Below are 13,683 nucleotides of genomic sequence, written 5' to 3' on the forward strand. Positions count from 1 at the left end.
ACAGCTTCATAAAATGAAGGGGATTTTGCCAGGGGCGTCCTAGCCTAAGGGAACGAAGGGAATTAAGCCAAGCCAAGAGAGATGTTGAGTTGGCTGGTGTGTCTGGGACATAGACCTGGTGCCGCCAGATTAGGAAGGGCCGGAGTGCAGTCTCAGAAGGCTGACCTTTGTCCTGAAGCAACAAGAAGGATTTATGAGGTGCCGGAATCCATGTGAATGAAGCTTTTCTGTGTACAGCCGGCCTCGTGAAAAGCTTTCAAGTGCCTCAACTATAATAGCCAAATAAAACATTTTTTGTACTGCTTCATATACAGAAATTTCCAGGAAAAGCCAAAAAGGTCAGAAAATGTTAGCCTGGACATTGCTTCCGCTTGACTTTGCTAGGTGAGCCTGTGAATGAGGCCGTTTTCCCAGCCAGCTGACTGGGCCCTGGGGCCCAATCGTGACTTGGAAGGCAAGCCAGCGCAGCTGTGGTGGGCAGTACCAGAAGTTAATCCTTGTCACAGTTTAAGACTCCAGGGGGTTCAGCTGGGTGCAGGCCCCGTCAGCTTGAGAGGAATCCCAACCTAAACTTAGAGTGGTACTGAGGTTAAGAGTGCCTTTCACCCCACGAATCCCACAGGCTGTTCCAGGGACCTCAGCTGTCTTTTAGGGTTTCCATCCTTGGAACTTGCTGAGCTGTTCTCACATACTCACAAGACTTTGTCTCTTCACTCAGGGTCCTCATCACACACACAACAATTACTGGTTTACTGATCAAGGAGTTGTTAATTGTCTAATGAGAATCAAGGTGTATTTGTTTAATATATAATGTGCCTGGCACACTTTGTGACAAGGTAACTAGGTCAGCCATCCCCTTGACTAATGTATCAAATCCTTACTGGAAATTCCATCTCTGTCTAACCTGAGGGAGTCTTGCTGATTCATAGGTGAAAAAAAAAAAAAAACCTCCAAAACATTGAATGGTTTCTGTGGTCCCACCACTATACCATGTGACTTTTTTTTAATGTTCAGTTATTAATACATGCACATGGCTTCTAAAAATTAAAAAGATACTAAGGTTATACAAGGAGCCCTGGTGGCACAGTGGCTAAGTGTTTGGCTGCTAACCAAAGGGTTGGTGGTTCAAACCCACCACCCACTCCGTGGGAGAAAGATGTGGCAGTCTGCTTCCGTAAGGATTACAGCCTTGGAAACCCTATGGGGCAGCCTACTCTGGTCTAAAGGGCCACTATGAGTCGGAATCGACTTGATGGAAATGTTTTTGTTTTTTTATAAGGTTATATATGGTGAAAAGTAAGACTTCCTTCCTCCCCACCCCAATTTTTCTTCTTAGAACTCCTCAGAAACTTCTGAATCAGTTCGTGTGTGTGTGTGTGTGTGTGTGTGTGTATTTACCAGAGATACGCTGTGCATATACAAAAGCATATTTGTGTATTTTTTAACACATATGAGCAGGTATTCTTATACATTTTTTCCTCTCAAATACATCCTGACGTAGTTAATGTTGCCCCCATTTTTTTGATGAGGTTATTGAGACTGAGCACAGGGGACTTACTCAAGGCCACATAATAAATGGCGGGGCTGGAATGCAGGCCAGGAGTTCTGGTCTTAAGCAGAACTGAACCAAGATTCACAGATGCCCCGGGCAAGCTAACGATTAGATTCCCCTGGCAGGTTCAATTTTGCCCTACTTCAGACCTGTATTTTTAAAAATGTTTCTTCACCATTTACTTAGATGAGGAGATGAGGGCTTTGGAAAGGAAGAACAGAAATGAGTAGCATGCATGGTCTTTCCTCTCTTCCCAAGCAGTTCAGCTCAGGCCCCCAACTTGCACCAAACCTAAAAACCAAACTGGTTGCCATCAAGTCAATTCCAGCTCCTGGCGACCCCATGTGTGTTAGAGTAGAACTGTGCTCCATAAGGGTTTTTAATGGCTGTGATCTTACAGAAGTGAATTGCCATGCCTTTCTTCCACAGTGCCACTGAGTGGGTTTGAACCAGCAACCTTTTAGTTAATAAACCTGTTGTTGTTGAGTCAGATTCTGACACATAGCGACACTATAGGACAGAGCAGAACTGTCCCGCAGGGTTTCGAAGGCTGTAATCTTTATGCAAGCAGTTCATCAGGCCTTTCTCCCATGGAGCAGCAAGTGGATTCAAACCACCAAACTTTCAGTTAACAGCTGATCACATAACCGCTTTGCCAGCAGCCATGTGTAAGTCGTTTGCACCACCCAGGGGCCTGTAAATTGCACATACCACTCACCAAAACGATGTGTAACGAGACCCCACATTCTCAGAAGGCAGTGAGGGGGCCCCAAATTATTACACGACCTTACTCCTACCCTGAGCTTCTTATTAAAAGGTCCACCTCGCTAGTGATGTTCTGGCTTCCTATTCATGCCTGAGTCTTTGTGCAGATTGGCAGCCCAGCCTGGCCTGTGCCTTTACCTGTCCCAGGTGCCAGGTGCCAGCCCTCCATCAGTAGTTGTGCATCCTTTGTAGAGGTCAGAGCTGTTCTACACTGACAGCGGAGTGTACACATCTAGAAGAAAGAAACAAACAAAAAACAGTTGCTGTTGAGCCGATTCCAACTCGTGGAGACCTCATGCGTTATAGAGTAGAACTGCTCCATAGGATTGCTAAGCCTGTCTTCTGAGGCACCTCTGGGTAGGTTTGAACTGCTAACCTTTCATGTAGTAGCTGAGGGATTGTTTTCGCCACCCAGGGGCTCCTACATGTCTGAAGTCACCCTCCTACTCAGAGAGCCTAGCCCTCTGTCCCTGCAGTAGTAGAGACTCACAGAGCTGGCTCAGGCATTCCTGACACCACCATCGTGATAGAAGCAGCAACTGTTGGGGTCCATCTTGAAACCAGATGGGTTGGTCGATATCTCAGTGGGAGTTCTCACCACCACTTGTCAGAACAGCCTGTTAGGTGATTGGCAGTTTGGAAAGAAGGAACTGCCCCATGAAGACTCTGATGTGGAGGCGTGTTTGTGGCCAGGGCTTCCTTGGATGCCCCCTCAAAAGTTCTGAGCACTGATAGGTTGAGCCTTGCATGGGGAAGTGTCTACCATTTATGGAGCTTTGTCTAACCAGAAGTGCAGGCTCTAGCACATGTGCCCACATGAAAATGCTGTCAGCAGGCCAAGATCTGGTTTTCAATTGTGTGTATACCAGTTGCACGATTAGAATTCTAGTTCCTGCAGCTCCCAAGATCGAGCTGTGTTGCTTGGCTTTTACGTTTATCGTTTCTCTTCATTGGCAGGTAGTAAGGAGGGAACGCATTCTTCTACCTCCTGGGTGTTGCTGAGTATTCTTTTGGGAGCAGTGGCCATGCTGTGCAAAGAACAAGGCATCACCGTGCTGGTAAGGCCCAACACCCACTCAGGCAGGTGTCTCTTCCTAGAGAGACATTGTAGGCTAGCCCTGCCTCTGTGACCTCCCCTACTTCTGCATCCCTTTGCCGACCCGAAGACACAGACCTTTCTGGACCAATTACTTGTGCTGTCATGATTCTGGCATTTCAGATGGGTAATTGACTGTCTCTGTTGATTATCATTAGCAACTGGTGGGAAGGGTGAGTGAGCAATTCTTAAGGAGCTGTGATCATTCATTCTTATAGAGGTCCTGTAGAAAAAGAGAAAAGAATGCTTTCAGTTTTCTGGGATCCTCTCAGCAGTCCTGAAAACAACAGAGGGCTAACCACAGTAATGTTTCAAATCCTGGATTTGGAAAGGGTAGTGGGTAGTTTAGAAATGAAGAAATGGTAGCTCAGCCATTCACTCGATCCTCCTGCGTGTACGCATTCATTTATTTTCTCTTTCTCTGAACCTCACCTGTGTTTATAATTGATCTCCGGGTGAGGATGAGACTTAAACCAACGCTGGCACCTAAATGTTCTGTATTCATGAACGTTTCAAGTAAAATTAACACATCAGATTTTACTCTAGTACTTAAAAGATGGCGTATGATAATGTTTCAAGTGGAGCTTTGTTTTTAAAGGGTTCTTTTGAAGCCTGGTGTGGCTTTCAGTCATGTATTTTAATTTTGGGCCTTAAAGTTTTTTTTATATAGTATACAGCACATATGTCATAGTATTTTGGCTGATTTTTAGTGTGTTTTGGAGCACATTTCGTTTAGGATATATAGGTAAAACCCAGATGTTCAACTTCAGGAAAAGGAAACAAACTCAATCTATTTTATATCTTAAACTCTAATCTTTGAAATCAAGTTTCCCAACCATGTTTGTTTTTATAACTACTCTTATTTTTTTTTATTTAGAAGTAGTTTACATCCAATAAAACACACAGATTTTAAGTGTATGGCTTGAATTTGGACAAATGTATAAGCCTGTGTAACCTTCAGAAACTCTGGTGGTATAGTGATAAAGTGCTACGGCTGCTAACCAACAGACCAGGGGTTGGAATCCACCAGGCCATCCTTGGAAACTCTGTGGGGCAGTTCTACTCTGTTCTACAGGGCCCCTATGAGTCAGAATCGACTCAACGGCAGCGGGTTTGGTTTTGGTTTTGTGTAACCTTCATCAAGATATACAAGATTTTTGTCACCCCAAAAGAACCTTTGTGTCTCTCTCCCTCCCAGACGCAGCCTAACAGTGTTTTTAAAAATGATAATAATCAAAAAGTCATTAAATAACGACAACTTTAAAATCACCATCCTGAGTGACAACATGCATATAGCTAGAGACTAGGATAAATTTGTATCTTATATATAATTTTTATATCATAAACATTATCTGCAAGAGGCTCTATATGTTTATACAGATATTATGTATATATATATTTTATATCTTGATGAGACCGGTTATTTCCTAAAATTCTATCTCAAAGATAAACTATTGTTTTAGTCCTTTAATCAAACCATTCAGGTTCATTTATTGAAGAACTCCTGTGTTTGAGGTACGTGCTATGTATGCCCTGTGAGGAATGCATTATACTTCATGCCTCGTATTCTGACTCTTCTGACTCCAAACCGTGTCCACACAGCAGCCAAAATCATCTTAAAACCTAAATTGCACAGGTTGCTTCCCTCTTTAAAAGCAGTCGATAGCTTCTCACTGTGCTTCGCCCAGAGCACAGAGCTTGTCTCACGCCTCATGCGGGCACTGTGTTTGTCCCAAGCTCTTTCTGCCTCAAGCCTTTGTAAGGGCTGTTCCCCCAGCCTAGAGAGCCCCTTCCTCTCTTCCTTTTTCTCCTTTAGTTTGTAGTTTGTTTGTTTGTTTGTTTTTATAGCAATAGCTTGGGAAGCGAACAGTAGTTAAAGCTATTTAGAGTTTGACACAAATTAAGGTTAAGGTTAGCAGTTTCATTAGGATCTATGTATAAGTTTAAGGTTAGCTAGCAAGGAAATGATACCATAAGAATTAGTATGGCCAGATACTTGAATCTCATGAGCTCTGCTTTTCTTTTAAACCAAGGTTTCTCAGCCTCCGCACCATTGATATTTGGGGTCAGATAATTATCTGTTGTGGCGGCCTGTCTGGTGCATCGTAGGATGTTTAGCAGCATCCTGGCCAGTATTATTCCCTCATCTGTGATGATCGAAGGTGTCTGCAATCACGGCCAAATGTGCTCTGAGGGACGAAATCGTTCCCTGTCGAGAACCACTTCTCTACACCCTTCTCAAAGTGTTGTGTTGTGGACCACCAGTATCCACATTGTCTGGGAACTTGTTAGAAATCCAAGCTCTCAGACCCCACCCCAAGCCTGCTGAATCAGATTCCTCACTTTAACAAGGATCCCAGGTGGTTCCTATATACATTCATGTTCCAGAAGCATTAAAAAATTATGTGGCATTTGCGTGAATAGAGATATGTGGAAATTTAGCTGTTTTTGAAATTTTGATGTAACTGTTGACATTTTGATGACCCACTTACATGAGAAGGAGCAGAGAGAGAGTGCCAGTCTCATGCTTGGCTCAGTCCTCATGACCACAAGGCCCCATCGCCCCTTGGTGACAGCTCTGCAGCTCAAGGACAGGAAAATGCAGCGTGAGGAGGCAGCTGCAGTAAACAGGGAGCATCTACATTCTAGAAAGTGGCTTGCACTCAGGCATAAACAGTCTTCTGCTGTAAGATCGTGCATCACGTGGGTGGGTCAAATCAGGGCTCTTTGAAATGATTAACCCAGCGCTGGCCCGTGTACTGGATAATGAATGACTCCCAGCATTTGTGGAGGAAGGTTAAGTAGAGATGTCATCCTTCCTCTGAAAACCTCAAATTACTACTGGCTTCTGGTGATTTATGATTGTCTTTGCCACAAAGCCCCATATTAGAAAGACCCAAATCATTTAGGGGCAGTTTTAACCATATAAACTGTGGGTAGTCTGACCTCTTTATCCAGGCTGGCCAGGGAGTTCTGCTGGATGAGGCTGTCTAGAGCACTGACATTTGCAGAAAGTCCATGGCAGGGTAGAGGAAGAGATCATGGATCTTTCAGCCTTAACTATAGGTATAATAGCTGCAAAGGCAACCCTCACCTGCTAGAGGAAACTATTACAGTGCTATTGGAGACTTGTTGGTACAGGCAAGAGGGGACATTGGTGGTTCACTGGTGAAGTTCTCTGTTTCCATGTGGGAGACCCGGGTTGATTCCCAGACAATGTACCACATGTGCAGCCACCACCCATCTGTCTGTGGAAGCTTCTGTGTTGCTATGATTCTGAACATAAGTGTAAGCAAAGCTTCTAGACTGAGACAAAATGGGCAGAAAGGCCTGATGATCCACTTCCATAAATCAGCCAGTGAAAACCCTATGGGCCGTAGCAGTCCAATCTACAACCCATCGTGGGGATGGCACAGAGGACCAGGCAGCATTTCTTTTCATTCCATTATGCGTGAGATCACCATGAGTTGGGGAACAACTCAATGGCAGCCAACAATGACAACAATAGCATAGGTGGAGCTCCAGTATCAGACTCCCAAAAGTCAGTGGTTTAATGTAATTGAAGTTATTGCCTATTCACCGAACAGTTATGGACAGGGCTTCTTATCAATAAGGGGTGGTTGTCCTCCACACAGTGAACCCAGGCTAATGGTGGGTCTCCTGTCTTCAGTGTGTAGTTTCCAGAGTCACCCTACTCATCTCCATCACAGCCAGCTCTAAGGGGGAAGCTGAGTGGTGGACCAAGTTCAGGTCGTATAACCAAAATGCCAATGATATCTCTTACTTCTACCCATGTCTGCAGACCACAACTCAGTCACATGGCCCCTCTTCACTGCAGAGAGGCTGGGAGAGGCATTCTAGCTATATGTCCAGCAAGAAGAGAAAGCTAGTGAACAGCTAGGTGTTTGCCTCAGAGATCTCCACAGCTCCATGAGACATTATTTATGTTCTACTCCCACTTGTACTATATACCCTTCAGACTTGCCTAAATAGTCAGAACTCAAGTTTCTTAAGGTTTAATTACATGTGTGGCTGGATTTATAGAGGTTGATGGCTGCTTTTATCTTCTTAGACATAATTACTTCCTAGGTAGCTATTCTATTACATGAACTGAAGTTTACAGTTACCAAAAAAAAGGCGGGGGAACGGGCACTTCTAGGGTTGGGGGAGAGGACAGGCACCTGTAGGGAATTTGTTCCTGGGAAACCCAAATTCCTAGCTGTACTGAATCTTATTGTAGTCTTATATGTGTATTATAAAATTATTACTAATGGGGAATTACTAGATAAAAACTTTGATACATTACCGTGAGCTAATTTCATAGAAGGAATTCTTTTTAGAGCCAAAGAGGTCTTCTGTGATTATCTGATAGATTCCATTTTTCAGAAAAATTGTGAAGTATAATTGCTACCAAATTAGAGTTAAGCTTTCCCACCCTTGATTGCCTTGCTTTGCTTTCTTAGGGTTTGAATGCAGTATTTGACATCCTGGTGATAGGCAAATTAAATATTCTGGAAATCATCCAGAAGATACTACATAAAGACAGGTCATTAGAGGTGAGTGTATACTTTTGTCTCCAGGCCAGACATCAAAAATGTCAAGTACCAGCTGATTTTAAATGCCATTTACAAAGTATGTCTTGTGCTTTTGAATTCCAAAATAGCCAGCCCTTTAAAGTACAATGTCAGAGTTGTTGGGGCAGAAATGCTGTACATTTGTACCTGGCTTGGCCACCGTTCTATTTGAAAACTTATGACGTCAGCGACTCTGCGGTTTCCTTCCAGAATTTTGGCGTGCTCAGGAACGGGGGCCTCCTCTTCAGAATGACTCTCCTGGCCTTGGGGGGAGCAGTCATGCTCTACGTACGTTGGAAAATCATGGGCACAGGCCCACCGGCGTTTACAGAGGTGGACAACCCGGCCTCGTTTGCCGACAGTGTCTTGGTCAGGGTGAGTTCTGGACCTCTTACCATTTCAATTATTTTCTTTCCCCACCTCATTCCCAGATCCTTCATCCCTCCTCTGCATCTCAAGTCCTCACCCACAAAATTTTTAATACATGGGATGCTTGCGTGGTTGTTTGCTGTCACTAAGGATTATTCTAGGATGAAACCGGATTTTGTTTTCTTTTTATTGTTAAAAAAAAAAAAATTATATATATATATGTGTGTATATAGAACACAGCATTTGCCAAGTCAGCATTTTTCAGGTGTACACTTTAACAACATCAGTTACGTTAACCATGTTGTGGAGCCATCATCTGTCGATGGCAACTTTCTGATTGCCATAAACAAAAACCCACCGGTTCCCAAACAGTGACTCCCCCTTTCCCCTCCCACCTGCCCTTGGTAACCACTAATAAACGCTGGTTTCAATACATTTGCCTATTCTTGTTATTTCATGTAAGTGAGATTTTGCACTATTTGTCCTTCTGCGATTGACTTATTTCACTCGGCGTAGTGTTTTCAAGTTTCGTTCATGTTGTAGCATGGATGGAGGACTTTGTTTCTCTTTATGGCTGAGTAGTATTCCACTGAGAAACTGGGTTTTTATCACTAGCGATTGAGATAGTGTAAACTCCTCATGTACCTTTTGTAATCATAAGAGGGGTGGTTCCTTCCAAGGTCAGGTTTCCTACCCGGCTTGTTACCCTTGTCCCCTGACCCCATTGCTTTTGTTATAAAAGCAATTGATGTGGCCGAGTTAAAACAAAATTCAACAGTATCACTTGTGTTTCTGAAAGTCTAGCAACATCAAGACTCTCTTGATTCTTTAAATTTGCCTTTTTAAAAGGCGAGGATGTCAAGCTGAAAGTTCTTAGCTGTGTGTTTCATAGAAACAGAAATCAAGAGAATGACCATAGAACCATGCTCTTATGTGATTAGGGACGTAGATGACCCCTGGGCCTCCGATTTCCTGAGTTGCAGACTTGGGCATTACTAAGTGAATGGGGCATCGTTTGATCAAGAACATAATGTGGATAGCCTAGTCTGGTGGCTTTGCTGTATTTTTATCTATTAAAATCTAATGCATTTAATAAATTCCAAACAACATGCCCAGTATAGAGCTAGGCAATATTTTATACGGTGTCTTTCCTTGAACAGAAGCATCTGAGTACTTCAAAAGTGAAATTAGGATATGTATATATTTTTAGAGTTCAGTGTCAAGTAAATGTTTGTTTTCCTTTTGACTGACAGGCTATAAACTATAATTACTACTATTCATTGAATGCATGGCTGCTGCTATGTCCCTGGTGGTTGTGTTTTGATTGGTCCATGGGCTGCATCCCCCTCATTAAGTCAGTCAGTGACTGGAGAATAATTGCACTAGCAGCCCTCTGGTTCTGCCTAATTGGCCTAATATGCCAAGCCCTCTGCTCTGAAGACAGCCACAAGAGAAGGTAAGAGGCGGCGCTGAATTTTAACTTCCACACGGGGTTGAGTCCGAAGCATTTTGCTAAATCCGGCACTGATCGTTTTAATGAGTCTGTGGAAGTCACCTCTAAGAATGTTTTTTTCAAGTACGTATTTATGGCTTGGATCAGTTCTGTCCATTGGGAGGCCCGTCGCCTAGCTTCAGCTAGTGGGAGTGGACTTGGAGGAGAGGGTATGGGTGACTACTTCATCTCCCGCCCTTTCTCCCCATGAAGTAGCATTTTGAGATCCTTTTCACTGTAGGTGGTAAAGAGTAATTTGTGGTCAGAACAGAGTGTAATTGGTGTGCGTTGTGCCCATTGTTTACAATCCTCTTTCAGAAAACCCTGGCGGGTGCTCTAGTGGCTCCTTCTGTGGCTGTTCGGTACACAAGAAGCTGCTGCCCCAAAGAGGCCATTGTTTATCTTGCAAAAAAAAAAATGGGAAAAACAAACGTGTTTCATGAAAAAGAAGACTAAGATAATTTTATTTAAGCCTAAGCGTTTATGGAATTAAATTAGTAATTTCTCAAACCAAATTAAGTTTTAAATTTAAATTTACCTGTGTCTTCAATTGTTAATTCTAAAGGACAGCAAATATTAGTCCCAGTTTTCGTATGTAAGTGAAATAGGATTAAAAAAAAAAACAAAACTTTGAGCACAAGGCCCAGGAAATAGCCTCCAGATTTGCCTTGGCTTCATAATTTATCCCCTTGGATTATCTGGGACGTTGGAAATAGTTGGCTAGTTCTAGAAGCTTTTGATACTCAGATTTTGTTTTGTTTGATTGAAAGTTGTGGTGATCTCACGACCAAAAATGATACTCATTTCTATCAGATTTTATAAAGTTTAAACTAGTTAAGTGTTATTTTTTTTGTTACCTTAGGGTGGGGAGGAAAGTGCATTTTTTCTATGTAAACTATATTTTACTCTTTGGGCCCAGTATCCATTGAGCTACTCACTGAGGAGGAGTAAGGCCTCACAAATGTAATCCTTCTGACTTTATTGATATGGCTTGTAAGCTTTATCCTTATCCTGGATGATAAGTACCTTAGTGATATTTGTTTTATCCCAATTTTGCCAGGCCAAACACCTCCTACTCACGACGTTTTTTACTGCTTAATGATACCTTTTCTCGGTTGAAGGCATGAGGTTGGGGGTGGGAAGGTCTTTGCATTAATTTAATGTTAAATAGGACCTTTTTCTGAAGAAGTCTAAGAGTAGCCATTTTCAATATTTTTGTTTTCCAGGGTCCTTACACTGGGCCTGGGATTTCTCGTTATCCCATTTCTTCCTGCAAGTAACCTATTCTTCCGAGTGGGGTTTGTGGTTGCAGAGCGAGTTCTCTACCTCCCCAGTGTTGGGTACTGCATGTTGCTGACGTTTGGCTTTGGAGCGCTGAGTAAACATACTAAGAAAAAGGTAATGACCCAAGAGTGGCGCCATTTAAGGTGGTACAAACGGTTAAGAGTTTGACTACTAACCAAAAAGTTTGGCAGTTCAAATCCACCCAGACCAAAACCAAACCAAACCCGTTGCCATCGGGTCGATTCCAACTCATGGTGACCCTGTAGGGCAGAGTAGAACTGCCCCATAGGGTGTCCAAGGAGCAGCTGGTGGATTCGAACTGCTGACCTTTTCGTTAGCAGCTGAACTCTTAGCTACTGTGCCAACTGGGGCTCCAGTCCACCCAGAGTCGTCTCAAATGGAAGGCCTGGCAAGCTGCTTCTGAAAAGTCAGTGGTTGAAAATCCCATGGAGCCCAGTTATAGTCGGACACACATGGGGTCCCCATGAATCAGAATTGGCTCGAGAGCAGCTGATTTAGTTTTTGTCTCTTTTTTTGTATTTGTTTCGGTTTGGTGCCATTTATGACCAAAATTATTGGATGGATTTTGACTAATGATATCTACCATGTCTCTCTGTTCTTAAGAAACTCATTGCTGCTCTCGTACTGGGAATTGTATTCATAAATATGCTGAGATGCGTGGTTCGTTGCAGCGAGTGGCGGAGCGAAGAACAGCTTTTTAGAAGTGCCCTGTCTGTGTGTCCTCTCAATGCTAAGGTACATTGACTGCCATGTTGCTTTTTTTTTTTTTTTTTTTGATGATTTTAAGATTCTTTAAAGTTCCACCTTGCCACAGTGAGTCAGAAGGAATAATTAAGTCAGACATTATCAATGAAACAGCAGAATACTTAAACAGTGTCTTATCCATGTTCCAGTTGAGTCATTCACCCTTTGGGTGGTTTTTACTGAAGCAGTCTGATAGAAATTTATTTCACTTGGGTTCTTGAAAAACCAAGCTGTTCATTTAACCAGCTCTGTCTCCTTGGATAAAACTAAACTTTTGAACTTTTAGGGCCTTTATCTGTAAAATGGAGATAATACCTATCTCCTTATGGGTTCTGGGTACCTATCTCCTGGGTTTGCTGTAAAGGCTTAAGGACATACTGCATCAGAAGTGCCCTAACGTGGTATTTTAGCATGTAGTTGGTGCTCATTTAGTTTGGGTTGTCATGTTAAATGACAGGCTGTTGTTAGTTGCTATTGAGTCTGTTCTGACTCAGGGTGACCTTAGGTGTAACAGAACAAAACAGTGCCCCATCCGGTGCCATCTTCCTGATTGCTGAGTGACAGGAAGGGAGTGCTGTTTGCTCAAAAGAGGGGAGAGGGATTTACGTTCGAGAAATTATCTGTTGGTATAAATTATTGTCAAATAATGATACATTCTATCCTGGGTTATTAAAATTGAAGGTGCCTAGGATGAATACAGGGGATCTTCTAGGGGGGAAAAAAAAAGAGCTCTCTGGGGTTCCATCTCATTTTCACATTCTGTATGTAAAGAAAAGCAATGATGTCAGGCAAAAATAAGTAAATAAATCTAGTGAACAGTTGATGTCTTATTGTGGCCCTGAAGTTGAGTAGTGTAGAAAGTGCTGACTCCTTGTTTATCTTTTTTTACATTAAAAAATCCTGTTCCTTTTTTATAGTTAGGAGATTTAATAAAAGGACTAATTACTTCTCAGTTTTATCTTTGATTTGCTGACCTATCAATTTATTTATGCCACTAAAAATAGATTGCCTGGGTTTTAATTTCATAAATGTTAATATACTTGCTTTATTTTTACTTTTCCGTTTGAATAGCAGTAATTGCCCCTTCTATTTATATACTTCTTCCCCACAAGGGATTCAGATTTCTCTTTTGAGGCTCTGTAATTAATCTCCATTATCCCTCTAAGGCCTTTAGAGAGAGGGTATTATTTTATGTTTCCAGATGGGAGAAACTGAGGCATGGAAAGGTTAAAGTGACATCATATAGGCTAGTAATTTAGGTGGCTGAGCTAGACTGGTGGTGCTGGGCCCCAGGTTACTCTAGTAAATGAGGGGTTAAAGGGACATATGTGGTGCCTGAGCCTACAAGTCTGCGCCAGTGAATAATTTCACATTATAGGCTAGAAAACGCAGGGTGTGCACACGTGTGCATGTACATGCTTTTTACATATGTGTGTCGTTTTCTCTTTTTAAATTTAAGACATATGTACAAGACCTCATCTTCAAAATGGACTCAGTGATGACAGTCCTTTCCAAGAACTGTTTACAGTGATGCAATTCAGTATAAACAAGATACATATGTGTATAGAGAGAGAGCGAGCCCTGGTGGCATAGTGGTTAACAGCCTGGCTACTAACCAAAAGGTCAGCAGTTCAAATCCACCAGGAGCTCCTTGGAAACCCTATGGGGCAGTTCTGCTCTGTCCTATAGGGTCACTCTGAATCAGAACTTGACGGCACCTAACAACAACAACGTGTTTGTGTGTGTGTATGTGTGTATATATGTATATATATGTGTGTGCATATAT

General features: G+C 42.5%; 1 protein-coding gene across 1 annotated transcript in view; it reads left to right on the forward strand.

The window, feature by feature from the left end:
* Positions 1–13,683, forward strand: part of TMTC4 (transmembrane O-mannosyltransferase targeting cadherins 4) — a 77,914-nt gene that overhangs the window by 40,356 nt on the left and 23,875 nt on the right. The window contains exons 6-11 of the mRNA XM_064275256.1: positions 3,275–3,375; positions 7,877–7,969; positions 8,198–8,362; positions 9,610–9,812; positions 11,075–11,246; positions 11,757–11,888. Of these exons, the coding sequence (XP_064131326.1) occupies positions 3,275–3,375; positions 7,877–7,969; positions 8,198–8,362; positions 9,610–9,812; positions 11,075–11,246; positions 11,757–11,888 (866 nt within the window). The remainder of the gene's footprint in view (positions 1–3,274; positions 3,376–7,876; positions 7,970–8,197; positions 8,363–9,609; positions 9,813–11,074; positions 11,247–11,756; positions 11,889–13,683) is intronic.

Source organism: Loxodonta africana, chromosome 23 (assembly GCF_030014295.1).
Source record: "Loxodonta africana isolate mLoxAfr1 chromosome 23, mLoxAfr1.hap2, whole genome shotgun sequence".
In the NCBI taxonomy this organism is placed as follows: Eukaryota; Metazoa; Chordata; class Mammalia; order Proboscidea; family Elephantidae; genus Loxodonta; species Loxodonta africana.